Here is an 18,621-nt window from a genome sequence, read left to right as displayed (position 1 = left end):
GAGCACAAGCCAGTGACACGGGCCGTTCTCGGGGACTCAGTGGGTGGAAGATGGGAGCTGACACAGGCAAGGTGTCCATGTGAGTCCCCGTCTGCCCAGAACGGCCCAGGTGTGCCCCTTTCGTCCCAGTGCCAGAGTCAAGACCAGCTCGTTTTTCTAAAAGCCCCAGGATGGACTTTCCTATGGCCACCCTGTGATGGGGGTTGGACTTGAGAGGTCAGGCAAGGCTTCCCTGAAAGGTCAAGGTCGAGCTGAGGTCTGAAAGGTGAGTAGGGGATAACCAGGCCAGAAAGGGAAGGGATGCCTTTCTAGAACTTCTCCTCCGCTCCATCCCGGGCCACCCCTGCAGCCCAAGCCCCCATCACCTCTGGCCTGGTGAATAGAAGCAGCAGAAGACCCATTGCGAAGCATGTGCTCCCTCCTAGGAGGGACCCCTCCCATCTCTGTTCACTGGATCTTCCTCCCACTTTGCAAAAGAAAGGCTCAGCTTTCTGTGCCAAACCTCTCCCGGTAGCTAGCTCCAGGAGCTCTCTTCTGGTGCAGAAGCCTCAGGGCAGCAAACAAAGGCACAAGGTGAAGTACCAGCTGATACTCCTTCCTGCTTGCTCTCCCTGACCTGGAAGCAGCCTCCTGCTAGGGTCAAGGATGGCTGGAGAAAGGCAGTTTAGCCTGCCCAGGGTAGCGGAGGGTCAGAGGCAGGACGATTCCATTCGATGACGCTGTCTCCCTAATCCCACAGTTGACAAAGATGCACTTCTTCTGACAGAGAGGTTCCTGAGACCAGCAGGCTCCCAGCTCAAGGCAGAGATCTGGCCCTTTCTCTCTATTTACAGATGTGTCCACCTATGGCCTTTCTCAGAGTTAAAGTCCGAAGTAGGAGGTTTGCTATAGAGATGCATATGAGCTCACTTGTTTGAATTGAAAAAAATGCAGTTAGATGTCTTCTGATGATAATCTGATCTCTCACCTGATCATCAGTAAGGTCAGTAAGGGACTGACCTTACTGATTATGTTGTTATATGGTGGAAATTTCCTATATGTTGGATGAATGAAGCCCGTAGCTTCTGGGTGTGGAAAGAAATATATGTAAACATATGATATGTTGGAAGCTTTTTATCACCAGTGTTGGCCAAGCCATATTGAATTTAGCAATGGTCCCACTTCCACTCTTTTTTTCTTTCCTTCCGTGATAATGGGTTTAACAGTGTACTTCTGAGTAAAAGAATAACTGGCATAATTAATCGCCCTTTCACAGGTCTTGGTGAAAAGACCTCTGGATACACTTCCCAGAAGCTGAAGAAGTGTGACTCCAATGACTGATGATACACCCTTTGCTGATTCAGGCAGCTTCTGAGTCTTTGCTGTCAACAAATTTGACTAGGATCTACTGGACGTGTCAGCAGACAGAGCAAGAAAAAACGTTTTTGATGATAAAATAGCATGTGATTTTGCACATATACTTTGTTTGGCAGGTGTTCAAATCCCCGGGTGACATCACCGTAACAAATCTTCCATTCCATCTAGACATTTCTGTAAATAAGGCTTCTTGGCTTTTACATCAACAGAAATGGAAAATGAGAATGAAACTGAGGCCAAATTCCATGTTAATCCAGCAATAAGTAATAATGATCATATGAAATAATTGAAAAAAAAAACCCCAAAGTCTGTCTTCTATCAAATTAAAAGATTCATTTCCAACAAATTTTATTTGTGCTTTTTACTTGTCCATTATTTGATATCATACACACGGTATTTTGATCGACCATGTATGATAATGATTGTGATGAAAACAAAATCCTAAACAAGAATGTTTAATGCTAAAAGTCACAAGAGGGACTTCCCTGGTGGCGCAGTGGTTAAGAATCCGCCTGCCAATGCAGGGGACACAGGTTCGAGCCCTGGTCTGGGAAGACCCCACATGACGCAGAGCAACTAAGCCCGTGCGCCACAACTACTGAAGCCCGCACGCCTAGAGCCCGCGCTCGGAAACAAGAGAAGCCTCCGCATTGAGAAGCCCACGCACTGCAACAAAGGGTAGCCCCTGCTCACCAAAACTAGCGAAAGCCCGCAGGCAGCAACGAAGACCCAACGCAGCCATAAATAAATAAACAGAGAAATAAAGAAATAAAAAGTAAAGAATAAAAGTCACAAGAAACTCATTTTTAAAATATTTCAATTCACATAAATATTTTGGTTCCAGAGAATCATGATAGGACGATCAAAAAAGATTTTCAAGGTTAAAATTACCTTAAATTTGGATAAAACTGGTGGGGGAAATATAAATGCAAAGAAAAAAGGCCAGGATTTATGATTTTTGGCTGCTAGTGTAAAGCTCATTAATATTTTTTTTAAATAAAAGATGGAAAAAATGATGGAAGATAATTCGTTATGGTTTTTTAGACTCCGTTGGACACACTAAAAAGAGTAACAGAAGAATTTTATTTTAAAACGTCAATATTTAAAACACACTAGAGATTCCATTCTTTGCAACTAATTATGACAGATTTTGGATTTCAACTTGGAAAAGTACAAGGGAGCCAGCTCATTCCCGCACATGAGGGTGAAACTGACACTGAGGACAGTGGGCCAGAAAAGAAAAGGAGCTGGGGTCCCCCGTGAACACCTGCCTCCCTGAAGGAAAGAAACCTGGGCTGAGCGAAGCTGCTCTGGGCAGGCTGCCCGGCTTGAGGGGTGAGGCCCAGACACGCTGGCCCTCTTCCCCACTGAGGCCCTCACCCCTGATTGCCTATCCCTGGGGACAAAGAAACACACATGTCTCCCAAGAAAAAAATAATAATTTCCAGACTGAGGTCAATCTAAATCCATTTTTGGGGAGGGCAGACTTATCCAGGCCTTCAGGGTACACTCCGTGGACCTTAAACAGCCGGAAGCATCTTAGGCAGGTGACACACCAAGTTCAGAAGTGCCCGGGGGCAGGCGAGACCTGAGGGGGGGATCCAGGGAGGTATTGGCCCCAAAGCTGAAGTCTCGTTTCTGCCCTAAGATCACATGAGCTTGTCCCCCACTCCTAGGGCGAAAGTATCCAGACTAAGTAAGATGCTCTGACCAGGTATCACTGCAGACAGCTTTCCTAGATTTCCCCCCCAATCTGGTCCCTGAATGCCCCTCTCCCAGGGAGTAGGATGGAAGCAGAAGGGAGAGGACCGCCAGCCCCACCATCAGCCTCATGTCCCACGGCCTCCGAAGACCAGGTGGGCCGTAGAAAGTGACACCAGGGGTTCTTAAAACGCCAGGTCACGGCTTGTTCCATTTTGGCCCCGAGAAGCTGAGGTCTGGCTGCGGAAACCCACCTTCTCGGAGAACGCAACCCCCCGTTTCACTCCCCTATCCCTCCAGACCACCTCCGTTCATTTCATTCAGTCCTCCCAGAAACCCTCCCAGGTGAGCACCATTATAGGCTCAACTTGACAGAAAAATCAACAGAGGCTCAGAGAGGGTGAGTGACTTGCCAGAGGCCACACAGCCCCTCAGAGGAGGGGCCGGCTGCTGGAACCAGCTTGGCCCACACGTCCCATCACCTGAGCAGCCTTTGGGAAGTCACTGCCCCTTGATTTGGGGCCTGTGATTGATTATTGCCCGGCAGGATAGGCGAGTAGGGGCAGGTGATATTTTGAGGTTTTTCCTGGCTTTGCCGTCCTGGAGGGGCAGAGAGGGAAAGAAGAGACCCGTTTGGGGCATAGATGCCACACACAGCCTGAGTATGAGGTCCAGAACCTTCCCTGGGCCCAGAGTCCGTCCAGGGCACTGGGGTGAGAGGAAGAGGAGGCGGGAGAGCGGGAGGGAGGAGTGGAGTGGCCTGAGCTGACCTTTCAAAGGACCTTCCTTCCGCCCCCAGTGCCCCCATGGTGATTCCTCTGAGGGCCGCTGAGGGCCTCTCGTGGGCTGGGGGGCGGGGACGATGAGGAGCCTCGCCCACCTTCTCACACTGAGACTGGCTCAGTCCCGTGCGTACTCTGCAGCTGACCCCGGGGGCTGCGGGGAAGAGGGTGCACCCCGCTGTCAGGGCTGCTGGGGGACCCTGAGCCCGGGGGCGGGGGAGCCACGCCCTCACCACGCCTCTGATGCCCACATCCCAGGCTTTCTGGTGCTCAGCCCGCCAGGCCCACCGGCCACGCCCTGCAGGGTGAACTGAGGCTTGGCCTGAGCACGCCTGAAAGGGGATCCAAAGCCCCCCCAGGTCCACAGGCCTGCCCGCCTCTCCCAGCACTGGCTCCCTCTTTCTTCTTGAACACCCAGATGTCTTTGCCTGTGGATCCTGCCCCCTTGACCCCTCTGCTGGGGGCACCCCACCTTTCCATGGAGGCTCCTTCTCATCCTGTAGGTCTCAGCTGTACCGTCCCCAGGACCCCGGGACTCTCCAATGACCCTCTGTGTGTGTCTTCGGAGCGTGTCCCATGGTCTCCATGCTGCAGCCTCTTGCTGGTTTGCTGGTTTGGGGTCTCTCCTTCTCCCAGATGTAAATTCTGGGAGATCAGCAGCTGTGTGACTCAGGCAGGGAGGCGGCCCTGGGACCTAGAATGCCAAGTAGATGGACCTGAGCCAGGGGGTTGGGCGTAGGGATAACCCTGGGTGGCCCTTCCCTTCTTTGGCCATCTGCTGACTGCCGTGAAACCAGAGGGCCGGATTCAATGCCCCTGGGTGGGTCTCTCTAGCTCTGTTTTTGATCTGAAATATTAAAAGGAACAGGTGGGGAGCTGGGCACTTGACTGTGTGTTCTATGATTTTCTTTTTCTTTTTTTGGCGGCACTGCGCAGCTCGCAGTATCTTAGTTCCCCAACCGGGAACTGAACCTGGGTCCCCAGCAGTGAAAGCGCCAAGTCCTAACCACTGGACTGCTTGGGAATTCCCTCTATGATCTTCCAAGTGAACAAATCTATTGGGGTCATGGTACCAGCATGCGGAGCTGGATCTCCACCCTGGAGTTGACAAAAGATCTTCACCTGCATGGTTTGGACCTCTAACACCCCATGAGGCTGACAAGGTTGGGGACACGAGCTCTGTTTTACAGATGAGGAAACTGAGCCTGGTTTGGTGTCCAGCGCCCAAGTGTGCGTTCTGCCTCTGCTATTTGCCACCTTGGTGACCTTAAGTGCTTTGCTCAAAGGCTCTGAGCTTCGGATGATTCTTCTGTGAAATGGTAACCGTTAAGCCCTGCCCCACCTTCCAGGTCTGGGTGAATAGCAAAGGCCATCATATGTGCAAAGCCCGCCAGAGCCATGCCGGATTCCCGGAGCGCACGGTGCCGGGGACACATCCCAACCATGACAGTATCTGGAGAGATGTTGCCAGTCCGCAGTGGCTCACGGTGGGGACAGCACACCCGGCACTTCACAAGTGTGATTCCTCCGATTCTCTCCACGACCATGTGAAGGTGGACGCTGGATGTTGTGGAGCTAAGCAAACTGCCCAGGGGACCCGGGTGAGGGCAGGGCTGGGCTGTGCTCCAGGCACCCGGCACCCCGCCCCGCGCTCCTATCAACCCACTAAGACTTTGTGTGACGCTCGGTTGGCGTGCGTCAGCTCGTTCTAAGTGCTCAACACCTATCACCTCATTTAATTCTCTCAGAAGCCCACTTCCCCAGGCTCAAGTATCTAATATGTGCAGAGACCTGCACACGCGTGTGTCTGCCTGGTGAATTGCTCTGTTGAGTTCCAGCTGTAAAAACTGGCCCTGTGCCTGTCACTCAGACCTAGCTGGGCTAACCCAGGGTTGAAGAGGAGACAGAAGAGAAACAAAGAGGGGGGATCAAGTGGACACGGAGCCACCTCCGAATCCCATCCCCTTGATGCCCTGTGATCAAGGTGACCAAAAAAAAAAAAGGCTATGAGAATGTATATATGTATAACTGAATCACTTTGCTATACAGCAGAAATTAACACAACACTGTAAGTCAACTAGGCTTCAATAAAATAAAATTTTAAAAAGTTCTATCCAAAAAAAAAAAAAAACCAACAGGGAATTCCCTGGCGGTCCAGTGGTTAGGAGTCGGTGCTGTCACTGCCATTGCCCAGGTTTGATCCCTGGTCGGGGAACTAAGATCCCCACAAGCTGTGCAGCATGGCCAAAAACAAACAAAAAAACAAACAAACAAACAAAACAAAACAAAAAGCTGTGGAAAACAGTATGGAGGATCTTCAAACAATTAGACTTAGAATCACCATGTGATCCAGCAATTCCATTTCTGGGTCTACACCCAAAAGAAGTGAAAGCAAGGTCTTGAGCAGGTATTTGCATACCTGTGTTCTTAGCTGCATGATTGACAGTAGCCAGAAGGTTGAAACAACCCACATGTCCATCAACAGAAGAATGGAGAAACTAAATGTGCTACATTCATACAATGGAATACTGTTCAGCTTTCAAAAGGAAGGAAATCCTGACACAGGCGACAACGTGGATGAACCTTGAGGACATTATGCTCAGTGAAATAAGCCAGACACAAAAGGACAAACACTGTGTGATTCTACTTAGGGGAGGGCCCTAGAGGAATCAAATTCATGGAGACAGGAGAATGGTGAATTACTGTTTGATGAGCAGAGTTTCAGTTTGGGAAGAAGAAAAAGTTCTGGAGATGGATGATGGTGTTGGTCACACACATGTGGTTAGTCTTTTTTTTTTTTAATTAATTTATTTATTTTTTACTGCGTTGGGTCTTCGTTGCTGCGCGTGGGCTTTTCTCTAGTGGCAGCGAGCGGGGGATGCTCTTCGTTGCGGTGCGCGGGCTTCTCATTGCAGTGGCTTCTCTTTTGCGGAGCACGGGCTCTAAGCGTGCGGGCTTCAGTAGTTGTGGCACATGGGCTCAGTAGTTGTGGCTCACGGGCTCTAGAGCGCAGGCTTCAGTAGTTGTGGTGCGCGGGCTCAGTAGTTGTGGCATGGGCTCTAGAGTGCAGGCTCAGTAGTTGTGGTGCACGGGCTTAGTTGCTCCGTGGCATGTGGGATCTTCCCGGACTAGGGCTCAAACCCGTGTTCCCTGCATAGGCAGGTGGATTCTTAACCACTGTGCCACCAGGGAAGTCCTAACCACAATTTTTAAAAGCTTTAAAAAATTGTCTTAATCTCCCCCTTCTTTTGGAGCTTCTAAAAGAAATTGTGTTTCTTGGGTTGCTGCAGCCTGTGTAGACGTGTCTCTACCACCAGCCTTACCCTTCTCCTTGAGGCCATTGTGAGGGTCTTCTCACTAAGGCCAAGAAAAGGAAGTTCAACAAGAAAACAGTTGAGCCATTTGCAAAGTTTGCAGCCTGCGAGCCCTGCCCCAGGCTGAGCCCTGTCACTCCACCCTAAGAAATAGAATTGAATTTTTATGCTGCACTTTTTATTATTATTATTACTATGAAGCCAAGTAAGTTCTTAACAGCTGGGCTGGTTGTTTTGAGAAGCTCTGTCACTCTTTCAAAGGAGAAGAAACCAGGAAGATAATGACATTGCGATTTTTCTGTAGGTTAAAAAAGGTCGCAAGAAGATTGTAGGCGGGAACTGGCCGGTTTCAGTTCTGAGCCTTTGCTCCCGTCTGACGCTTCACCCCTCCAGTCACGGCTGCTGTTGTGATGTAGGGCCTCCCGTCGGATAAAAATGTGGGTTGGTTATTTCTCACACTCTGGGTATGAACTGTCAGCTGGGTGCAAGGAGACTGCGGTCTGAAGGGCTGACTACATTCAGCCTTTTCCTACGGCCCACACCCTGTTGTCGAGGTTGGCGACCCCTGAAAGGGGTAACTGTCATGCCCATTTTACAGATGCAGAAACTGAGCATGATCAGAAGCTAAAGGCTAAAATCATATGACCAACAGAGATGGACCCCCAATGTGACGCTGAAGCAGGGACCACAGGGCCCAGAGCCTCCGCTACGCAGGCTCCCCTGCACCCCAGGTTCTTGGTAAACTAGGCTCTTCAGGTGCATCAGGGCCTACTTCTAGTGGAAGGGAGGGTCAGCAAGTAAAGGAAGATTCCTTAAGGGCTGAGAAGAAGCAACAACCAGATGGACTGGGCAGAGGAGACTGCCTTGGGGGTGGGGGTCATGGCAGGCCTCCCAAGTGGCTGATATTTGAGGGGGACCCTGAGTGGGGAGAAGTCATCATCTTCCAGTGCGGAGGTTGGAGAGACGGAAACAAGACCCTGAGGACAGTGGCCAATGGGGAGCATCTGGGAGATGCGGAGGAGGCGAGGAGGGGGCCAGGGCAGGAGTCAGGTGAAATGACCATCCTGTTACAGCCTCCACCTGCAGTCCTGGCGGATTAACCCTCGTGGCTTCTGCTGGCTGCTTTGGACAGTTGAGGAGGCCAAGGCCTGACGGGCTCAGGGACCCACCGTGAGTCAGGGCGAAGGGGGAACCAGGGCTCAGCTCCTAACACCCCTGCTGGCTGCCAGCTCTTCAAAGGACGGTCACTGAGAACACCTGCCGTGAGGGTGGGACGGCAGTTCTGGGAGATGAACCAGCACAGGGTCCTTCACTGAACTTGCCAGCAAACAGGAGAGATGGAAAGGGAGCTCCCTGTGGGGTTGCTGGGAAGAGAGGGGCCACACCCTGCCAGGAGCTGGGGGGAGACCTCAGAGGGCCTGGGTCCCACCGCCCCAGAGGAGGTGCCCACGTGGACCCGGACTGAAGGAGGGGAGCCCGCCTTCCAAGCAGTTTTGCAAATGGGGGTTTAGGGGCCCAGAGGTGGCAGGACTTGCCCAGGCCACACAGAGAGCGAGGCACAGGGCTGGGGCAGGTTCTGGTCTCCTGTGCCCCATGGGGGTGAGGGGGCCCAGGGTCCAAGCAGCTGCAGAGCTGACCTTATAGCCGTGACTGGCAGCCCTGAGCCAGTAGCCGGCCTCCCAGCAAGGCTCGGCCTGGATGACCACTGGTTGGTCAGGCTGCAGGCCCAGAGGGAGCAAAGGCTCTCACCGAGAAGTCTGGAGACCGGGTGCTGGTCCGGCCAAGGCCACTCACTGAGCCTTGGGTGCCCCCTTTCTGGCCTCAAGCCAGAGACCTCCAACCTCCTAGGTCCCCTCTGTGGTCTGAATGAGCCCCAGCAGGGTTCAGAGGTCGGTCCAAGGGCTCCTCAGGCAGGAATGGGGTGGGAGGTGGGGAGGCTGAAAAGGCCCAGGGATGATGTCTCTGGTCACAGGTGCTGGTGGCCGCAGGGGGTAGGGTGGGCTCTGGGCCCCCTGCAGCGGTGGCTGGGCGGGACCTGCTGGGAGGTGACAGCAAGGCTCCTCAGGTACAACTGAGAACAGGGATTTTCACACCTAGGTGAGCCAGCATCTAGCTGGACCCCGCCCCCATCAGGCCATAATGGGCACAGAGGGGGGTGGGGACAGCAGGTGGGGGAAGGGAGCCTTCCAAAAGCCTGGCCTGGGTCCCAGCTAGGTTGGCTTCTGACTATGGCACTTGAGTATTCCTGCTGCAGAATTAAAGGGGAGGGGGACAAAGGGTGTCCCCTATGGCCCTGGCCCCTGTCCTTGCATGGGTGTGTGTGTAGGGGGTGCAGTGCCGTGGCCTCCCGGGGTGCACCAGCTCACCCCGTCTTCTCTTAGCACCGCCCACTCAGGTCCCCTGCTCAGGTGATGCCTCCACCTGGTATACACAGCTCCATCCCTGAATCACCCAGAGCGCAGGTGGCCAAACCCAGGCCCTTGCCTCCCTCCACCCTGTAGCGCTGGATTCTTCCTTCCAGGCTCAGGCGCTCCTGGCGATTACTGCCCTTACCCGCCCCTCATTCCCAGGTGGGTCCACAGGGTCCCAGCGAAGGAACAAGTTCCGGGGAGTCCCTGAAAGGCAAAGCGCAAGGAGTGACTTCTCTGAGCTGAGGGTACCAGATGAGGGCGGCACCCAGGCCGCTGGAACAGAGGCGGAGAAGGGGCCCCACGGAGACGGGACAGGCAGGGACAAAGTGGAAGAAGCAAAACTTTGGCTGCAAGACGAGAGTGGAGGGGACGCGAGGGTCGGGACCAACAGGTCCATGGGCCCAGCGAAGCCAGGGGTGGGGGCCGGGGACCCTCCAGGTGGCACTCGCGGCGCTGGTCCCCGGCCTCCTCCCCTCCCCCAGCCCTGATTGGCAGGCGGCCTGCGACCAGCCGCGAGCGCCACAGCGCCCCGGGCGCCCAGGAGAACGCAAACGGCCCCCTGCGGGAGTGGGGGGGGGGGCGATCTGCTATATATAGTGGCTCGGCCCGGGCCGGCCCAGCGCGCAGGGAGGCGCGCACCGCTCCGCAGGGTCCCAGCCCCGGCCGTGCGTCCTTCCGCCACTGCCCGCCTCTCCATGCAGCCCGGGTAGCTCCCGGCGGCTGGGGGCTCCGTCGCTCGCCTCCGGCTTCTTCCCCGGCCGTGCACTCCCTGCCCCCGGCCCAGGCCGTGCACTCCCGCAAGCCCCCACAGGCGCAGCTCGGCCCCCGGCTTCCCGGGCGCACCGACCTACCCACGGACGCACGGCCCGAGGGCGGGGATGGCGGGGCCCGGGGCGGCCGCGGCTGCGCTGCTCCCGGCGGTGCTGCTGGCCGTGCTGGCGCCCTGGGCCGGCCGAGGGGGCGCCGCCGCGCCCACCGCACCCAACGGCACGCTGGAGGCCGAGCTGGAGCGTCGCTGGGAGAGCCTGGTGGCGCGCTCTCTGGCGCGCCTGCCGGTGGCCGCGCAGCCCAAGGAGGCTGCCGTCCAGAGCGGCGCCGGGGACTACCTGCTGGGCATCAAAAGGCTGCGGAGGCTCTACTGCAACGTGGGCATCGGCTTCCACCTCCAGGTGCTCCCGGACGGCCACATCGGCGGCGTGCACGCGGACACGAGTGACAGTGAGTGGGGCGGGGCGGGCGGGAAGGGTCGGGGCCCGGGGCAGCGGCCGCCCCTTCCAACTCGCAACCCGAAGGTCTCGGCTGACACCTGCCCGCGGGCTCTGGGAACCGGGGCGGACTCGGGTTCCGGTCCCTCTGGCGTGGGGACGCCGGGGACGCAAACGCGCTCGGCTCCTGGAGTCGCAGCAGTGACCGGCTTTGCGCAACCGGGCGGCCGAGCCCCGCCTCCCCCGCCTTCAGAAGTCCGGGCTCCGGGTGACGAATTCCAGCGCCTTCGCCCGTGGGCACTGGGAGCACGGCGCAGCCACCGGCACCTGCGGGGGCCCGGGACGCGCGCCGGCGTTGGGGCCGGACTCGGGGGCCGCCGGGGCCACCCCTCTCCTGCCGTCCCGGACTGGGCGCGGCCGCCGCTGGGCCGGCCCTGGGGGCGAGCCCGCTGGGCTCCGGGGGCCCTTCGGGGGCGACCTGCGCCGGGGACCCGGGTCCTCTGCACTCACCTCCACCCCAGAAGTGGGCGTCCCGGAGGCGCGCAGGCAGAGGAGGGGGCCAGGTCGGGCGGCGAGGGCCGAGGGTCCCGTGCCCGGGAATGACCCGCGCCCCGCCCCCAGGCCTGCTGGAGCTCTCGCCCGTGGAGCGGGGAGTGGTGAGCGTCTTCGGCGTGGCCAGCCGGTTCTTCGTGGCCATGAGCAGCAGGGGCAAGCTCTACGGCTCGGTGAGTACCTCGGGGCCCGGCCGAGCAGCCGGGCGGGATCGTGACGCCTCCAGGCCACCCGACGCCGGGATGTGGAACTGCGGTGGGGTCACAGGATTGGAAGCAACCCCCTCCAAGGCCCTGAGGCAGTGCGGCTGACCCTGGGCCAGCCCAAACAAGAGGCACGGCCCCAAGACGGGGACAGCGTTCCTGCCATCCTTGAGTGGGCACTTGCCAGTCGGTCAAAGCGTGTCATTGGGAGCCCCTCACTGTAGCCCCTGGAGGGGGGGGCGGTCCCGGTGGGCAGGACTGCAGTCTTCAGGGTGGACACAGCGGTGATGAAATTTCCTGGCTGCCAGGTGCCGGGCAGGTGTCTGGAGCAGCGGCTGCTGCGAGCTGGCCGGGTACCTCTAATCACCCTGTGAAGGTCTTGGCACCCTGACTTCCCAGCAGAGGCCTCGCAGCCAGGGTGGGACTGGGAGAGAAAGGAGTCCCTGACCCCCGCCCACAGGGGTCCCTTGGCCCAGAGATGGCTCCACCTGACACCGCTTCTCCTTCCCTGCCAGCCTTTCTTCACCGATGAGTGCAAGTTCAAAGAGATACTCCTCCCCAACAACTACAACGCCTATGAGTGCTACAGGTACCCCGGCATGTTCATCGCCCTGAGTAAGAACGGGAAGACCAAGAAGGGGAACCGGGTGTCACCCACCATGAAGGTCACCCATTTCCTCCCCAGGCTGTGACCCTCAGAGCCCCCAGGAGGGGAGTGCCAAGGACCACCTTGGTGCACTTTCTTTGGATGGACAGTTTAACTCAAGAGTAGGTGTAAGATATTTAAATTAATTATTTAAATGTGTATATATTGCCACCAGATTATTTATGGCTCTGTGGATGTGTTTTGTATTTTTCTGAAAAGAACGAACAAACAGAAAAAACCACCAAACCCTGACTTCTCTGGTAAAACAGTAGAGACCCTTCCACTGGGTTTATTTAACTTGTCAAAAAGTTGTCACAAGTGACTGCTGCTATTCCGTGTATTAAAAACCGGTGACATCAGTCTGTGACATCAACCCTGCTTTGCACTGTCCCCTGTGGTTTGGTGGTGAGCATCTCTGTGTCTGGAAAGGTTTCCTGGGGCTTTGGAAGCCAGTTAAAGGAAGCTCCTGGTCTTGGCTTCATTCCTAGCATCCTGCAGCGCCCCACTCCCTTTGTGCCCAGAAGATATTCCTCAGGACATATCGGTTTACTTCGGGTACAGAAAGCGCACTGTCGAGGCCACCACTGTCACTCTGTTTTTAGATCTGCCAGGAATGACCTTTGAACTTTGCTGCAGTCAATCTTCCTCGACCTACCAGATGGGGGAGACCCGTGGGCAACTTTATAAACTCCTGTTTTCCTTTTTCTGGATCAACCACAGCCCGTGTTTCTCTGTGGCCATTGGGGAAAAGGCAAAAACGAAGCAATTTTGTAAGATCCGTCGGAGAGGAATTGATATTGCGCTGGAAGTCTGGAAATGGACAAGATTGGGTGGATTTACAACCACTGCGAAAACCCGAGGGTGAAAGACAGTTTGTGATAGTGGAGACTTCTGATAAGTAATAGCGTATACATATATATATTTACAAAAAAACAAAAACCAAAAAACACACACACTTCCCTGTGTTTGGGAAGCTTCAGGCTAGAACTAGCTGTTCATTTTAGGTGAAATGTCCTTGTCACTGTACAAAAACACTTAAGGCAGTTTGCGTGGGGGAAGCCACTGCTTCTCTCCGTTGCATTCCTGATTAAGTGGATTTAACATCTACCTCGAAAGCCCTTAAACCACTCATCTGGCAAAATCTGCAGAAAGCTCAGACTGGGTGTAGGAGTTTGCCATCCCAAGTGGCTTTTTTTTCCATATGTAGCCAAAAAGGATTGCAGATAGTGTTGGTGTGCCCCATTCGAACCTTGTCACGTTTGAGCTATCTTTACCCCGTGATTTACTTTTAGTAAGGATAATCATGGTGAAAATATTTGCAGACAGCTGTTAGAGTACACTATATGGTCACCAAGTAACCTTATATTTTTCTTTATATATTTTACAAATGTAACCCCTGTCGTGGAAGCAAAGATGGAAGAGGCAGGGTCGGTGAGGTTTAAATAAAGTTCCGAGGTGATGGCAAACATTTAATTTTAATGAATGACTTTTTCGAGTTTATACAAAATGACCTTAGCTTGCTACCAGAAATGCTCCGAATGTTTCCTCAAGACTTTTAATACTCTCCTAAGATGTTTCTGAACTGTCTCCCGAATTAACTTTATGGGAGTCTACAGACAGCAAGACTGGAAAAATCTGATTGGAGTTTTTGTCTTTCACATTCCTTTTTAAAACTCTTTGTTCGAATGCAAATCATCTACTTAAAATACTATTCTTAAACTGAGGCCTAGAAGAAAGAAGCCACTTAAGACAGGACCCTACATCTCAAACTGCTGTTCAGGCCAGGCAGTAAAAGTGTTTTTTAAAAAATTTTAAACCGCGCCCTAGACTCCAGGAGTACTGAGCGTTGCTCAGAGATCTCGGTGCTGATTGCGTAGGGGTGGGAGTGGGGCGGGGGGCGGGGGTAAGGAGCTGGGGATTTGTGGCCCTTCTGTATTTACTGTATTCACATAGTAACAAACCAGATTGTTTCAGATGCCTTAAATATGGGACGATGTCTTGTCTCAGAGCCCAGTCAGATTGTCAGGAACTCGGATGTCTTAAGGGCAGAACTTGGCCATCCTTGATCATGTGTATATATTCAGCGGATCGGATGTGAAGCGTGTAGAGATGTCATTGAACCTTTGAAATCTTGTAAAGTGTTTCTATTGCTGTGATGGGGATTTGAGGTTTCCGTACTTACTGCTGTTTTCAGAATCTGTCTGTAGTTTTATACAGGTGCTGACCCACATTGTGATGTATGTGCTGTGCACATCGAAATACAGAATAAATGGAAAACATTTATCACGTGTAAAAAGAACCTCGTTGGACTTGATGGACATAATCGGGGAAGGTATCGCAAACGATTAAAACCTGCCTTGAAATGCCAAGATATGGCTCCCTCCCCCGTCTCCCAGTGTCTATTTGAGGCCCTGAGCCTCGCCTGGCCGGGGCTGGGTGGGGGGGCGGGCGGTGTGGAGACAGATTTTAGCCAGCTGTGTCCACACAAATGTGGCCTTGAAGACAGGAGCCTCGGGGGCGGGGCCTGGGGGGTGTGAGTGTCGCAAAGTTTTGTGATGACACTGAATCTTGCAGTTTATTCTCCTGATGGGGCTAATTCACACTATTCCCACCCAGGGACTAACCAGTGCCCCTCACCTTGGCCTGGTCCAGGCTAAAGCAATTTGTACTTTCCTGTGGGTGGAGAATGCAGCCCCCAGAGCTGATCATCCGAAGACTGACTCAAGCATATTTTTCAATCTCCCACCAATGAGTCTTGAATCAATTCAATGAACCCCAACTAGCCTTTTACAAAAAAAGGAAATGGAATAAAATCATATAGAATAGAGCCTTCCAGAGTGTGTCAATCACAGTAAGGGAACAGATTGTCTTGTGAACACTGTGTCTACTATATATATATATCCAACTGGTCTCTAACAGGATGTGATATAGGAGGTCTTAGTAGTGTCGATGGCAATTAAAAAAAAAAAAAAATTGAGCACTGACCTAACGGGCCTAGAATCTGGGTTCCCCTCCCCCCTCCAGAATAGATCCAGTCACTTGGCAAAAAGACCCAGAAAAAGCCAGCAGGGCTGTGGGGTCCTTAATGGTACTTATTTTGCCCTCTGAGACATCACTTTCTTTTGGATGCCCATGATCTAAGGAGGACCAAGACATCCACAGGCCGTGTTATGGGTTAAATTGTGGGCCCCCCGAAAGGATACATTGGAGTCCTACCTACTCCACCCCACCCCATACATAGAATGTGACTTTCTTTGGAAATAGGGTCTTTACAAGGGAATTGAGTTAAAATGAGGTCATTAGGGTGAACTCTAGTCCTCTGTGACTGGCGTGCTTATAAAAGGAAGGTCGTGGAAAGAGAAGGCCACAGGGAGGAGGCCTTGGATGGAGGAGGGCTGGGGTGATGTGTCTGTAAGCAAGGAGATGCCAAGGAACAACGTGAACCCCCAGCAGGTGTGCAGAGGCCTGGCCCAGGCTCTCCCTCAGCCTCAGAAGGAGCCAACCTGCCCACACCTTGATCTCGGACTTCTGGCCTCCAGGCCTGGGAGACAATACATTCTCGTTATTGGAAGCCACCGGGTTTGTGGTCCTTTGTTGCAGCAGCCCTAGGGGAACTTAGCAGGGTAGTTCTTCATACTCCTTGGGGTGGGGGGTGGAAAAGGTGTGAAAAGGCCCAGCCTTGGCCTTTTCTCCTGCTGTCCCCTGTGGTCCCCAGGTCCATATCTGCCCTGGCCAAACATGGAAGGCTTCATCCAGCTTCTGAGGCGAGAACCTGCCCATGGTTGGCAGAATCTGGCAGCTGAACCGCTTGGCCTTCCTGCCTCTAGACTGATGTTGGGTCCAAAGAGGGGGGCTGAAAAGTCATTCATTCACATAACACTTGTTTGTTGCATGCCTACTGCGTGCCAGGCACAGCTCTAAGAGCTCGGGATACCCCAGTGAGGAAAACAGAGATCCCTGCCCGGATGGGGCCCTCATCCCGAGGGAGAGGACGATACATGATGAGCCGGGAGGAGACAGAGAGGCTGGGCCATGGGGTCCGTCTCAATGCCCCGGGGACAGCGGAAAAGGGACACTGGTGGCCAGGCTGAGAATAGACGGTCCAGAGGAGAGCAGGGGGCCCTGCTGGGGTTTCTCAAAATCCTCCTGCCTTCTAGGGCACCTCCTCCTCAGTTCTGTCCGTCCTTGGTGACCAAAGAGGCCTGGCTTGTGGGCCAACGTCACTGCCTCCCAGCTGGCTGTGTGACCTTGGACGAGCCAGGTGACTTCTCTGTGCCTCAGGGGCCTGGTGTGTGGATTGAGGACAGGATGCGTGTGAAGTGCTCGGGTACAACAAACAGTCACCCTTCCCTATCGTCATTGTTATTCTCCTAAGAGACTTAATTATAGTCTTAACGTCCCAATCCTTTTTATCTTCGGGGTGCTGATGGGATGATTTTCTGGCCCGGTGTTAGGAGTTGCTGTCATAAAGAACAAAGACCCTCATCTGGGTGTGGTGGGGTCTTCTCGGAGGGAGGGCTGCCTCGCCCTGTTTCTGAAGGGAGCTCCGGGAACCCACCTCCCACCCAGGAGCCCGCACTGGTCCACTCCTGTCTGTTCTAGAATGTGACGGGGCAAGGAGTCCTGCGCTCAGTCTTTCTTCAGTGTGAATAAATTGTAATTGTTCTTGATTTAGAATCTGAATCCTAAGTGTTTCTTTAAAACAAAAAAAAGTGGGGGACTTCCCTGGCTAGGACACTGCGCTTTCACTGCCATGGCCCCGGGTTCAATGCCTGGTCAGGGAACTGAGATCCTGCAAGCCGCGCGGTGCGGCCCCTCCCAAAAAAGTGGGATAAACAGCAAGGTCCTACTGTATAGCACAGGGAACTATATACAATATCCTGTGGTAAGCCATAATGGAAAAGAATATGAAAAAGGATGTCCATACGTGTATATCTGAGTCACTTTGCTGTACAGCAGAAATTAACACAACATTGTAAATCAACTATACGTCCATAAAAAAAAAAAATCGTGGCCAAAAAAAGGTGGGGAGAAGGAGGGGTGCCCACGCTGGGCCATGTCCTCGCTGGGGACATGCTGGGCACACAGGGAGCCGAGCTGCCAGAGGAGACCCAGGAGCTCGGGCACCTGGCTGGACCATTGAACCCCCAGTACCACCCCTCCCCGAGCCTCCCCCTCCTCCTACCCAGGTGCACAGGCCAAACCCTGGGGTGCCCTCCCCACCCTTCCCACCGGCCTGCGGTCCCCCACTCAGCAGAGTTGGTTTCGCCATCCTGGCTCTGAAATCTAACCATCTCCCCACCTGCCAGGCAGCGACCTTTGTGCCTGTCACCTCTGCGTGGGCCCAGGTGGCTGCAGCAGCTTCTCAGCTGGCCTCCTACCTCCATCTACCCAAAACGACCCGTTCCCTGGGGCCTTCTCAGCGCACACATACGATCCCTACCCTCACGCTTGCTGGAAGTCTGTCCACAGCCTCCTTTTGCAGCGAGGGTCAAGATCACAGCCCTCGACGGCATGGTCCCAGAGGCTTTTCTCATCACTTACTGCTGCATTACAACCTACCCCAAAACTCGAGACTTTAGACAACCGTTTTATTAAACGTCCCAGTTTTGTGGCCCAGGAATTTGGACAGGACCCTGTGGGATGACTCTTCGGCTTTACGTGGGCTTTTCAAGGACTCAGCCTTTGGATGGACTCAGCTGGGGGAGGGAGGGTCATAATTCTTCCCTGGCAACTCAGGCTTCAAGGGAGAGAGCTCAGAGAGGCCCAAGGCTTCTTATGGCCTGGCCTGGAAAGTTCTAGAACATCACTTCTGCCACTGGTCACGCAAACCACCTGACCAGCTCAGATTCTGGGGGAGAGAAAAGCACAGAACTTGTAGCCTCTTCAATCTATTGCAAAGGCCCAGTTTGCTGTCACCCACGGCCACCCCGCTGTCTCCCCATACCCCTACCCTGGTGCTTGGCCCTGCCCCCTTACACACTGCTGCTGTCAGAGCCCAACGGCTCCATCTGTTCAGCCACCGGGCTTTTGCACGTGCTGCCCTCCTGGCCCCCAAGCTCTTTACCCAGGTGTGTCCGAGTCCTGGGGCGGCCCTAACAAATGACCACAAAACAGGTGGCCTAAAACAACAGAAATTTATTGTCTCACAGTGTGGAGGCCAGAGGTCTGAAATCAAGGTGTGGGCAGGGCTGCTCTCCCTCCGGAGGCTCCAGCGGAGGGTCCTTCCTGCCTCTTTCAGCTTCTGGGGGCTCCAGGTGTCCCTGTGCTTGTGGCCACATCGCTCCAGTCTGTGCCTTTGACTTCATATGGCCTCCTGTGTGTCTCTGTCCCTCTCATTACAGGACCATCAGTCGCTGGATTTCAGGCCCACTCTAAGCCAGGATGACCTCCTCTGAACTTGAATAATTACATTTGCCAAAACCCTGTTTCCAAGAAAGTTCTGGGTGGC

The 18,621-nt window shown here is 54.1% G+C and overlaps 1 protein-coding gene across 1 annotated transcript; it reads left to right on the top strand.

The window, feature by feature from the left end:
- The first annotated feature begins 10,442 nt into the window (after window positions 1-10,442).
- Window positions 10,443-12,216, top strand: FGF4 (fibroblast growth factor 4). The gene is made up of 3 exons (XM_036862120.1): window positions 10,443-10,782; window positions 11,391-11,494; window positions 12,040-12,216. Exons 1-3 carry the CDS (start codon window positions 10,443-10,445, stop codon window positions 12,214-12,216), a joined length of 621 nt encoding a protein of 206 aa, XP_036718015.1.
- Window positions 12,217-18,621: the final 6,405 nt, after the last annotated feature.

Source organism: Balaenoptera musculus, chromosome 8 (assembly GCF_009873245.2).
Source record: "Balaenoptera musculus isolate JJ_BM4_2016_0621 chromosome 8, mBalMus1.pri.v3, whole genome shotgun sequence".
NCBI lineage: Eukaryota > Metazoa > Chordata > Mammalia > Artiodactyla > Balaenopteridae > Balaenoptera > Balaenoptera musculus.
The sequence above is the reverse complement of the archived record's forward strand: the minus strand, read 5'-3'. Positions and strand labels throughout refer to the sequence as shown.

Bases quoted from the DNA above. Each gene is read 5' to 3' on its own strand.
- FGF4 (XM_036862120.1), top strand. From the start codon at position 10,443: ATGGCGGGGCCCGGGGCGGCCGCGGCTGCGCTGCTCCCGGCGGTGCTG. The intron at 10,783-11,390 runs GTGAGTGGGGCG...CCCCGCCCCCAG, and splicing joins GCACGCGGACACGAGTGACA to GCCTGCTGGAGCTCTCGCCC. The intron at 11,495-12,039 runs GTGAGTACCTCG...CTTCCCTGCCAG, and splicing joins GGGGCAAGCTCTACGGCTCG to CCTTTCTTCACCGATGAGTG.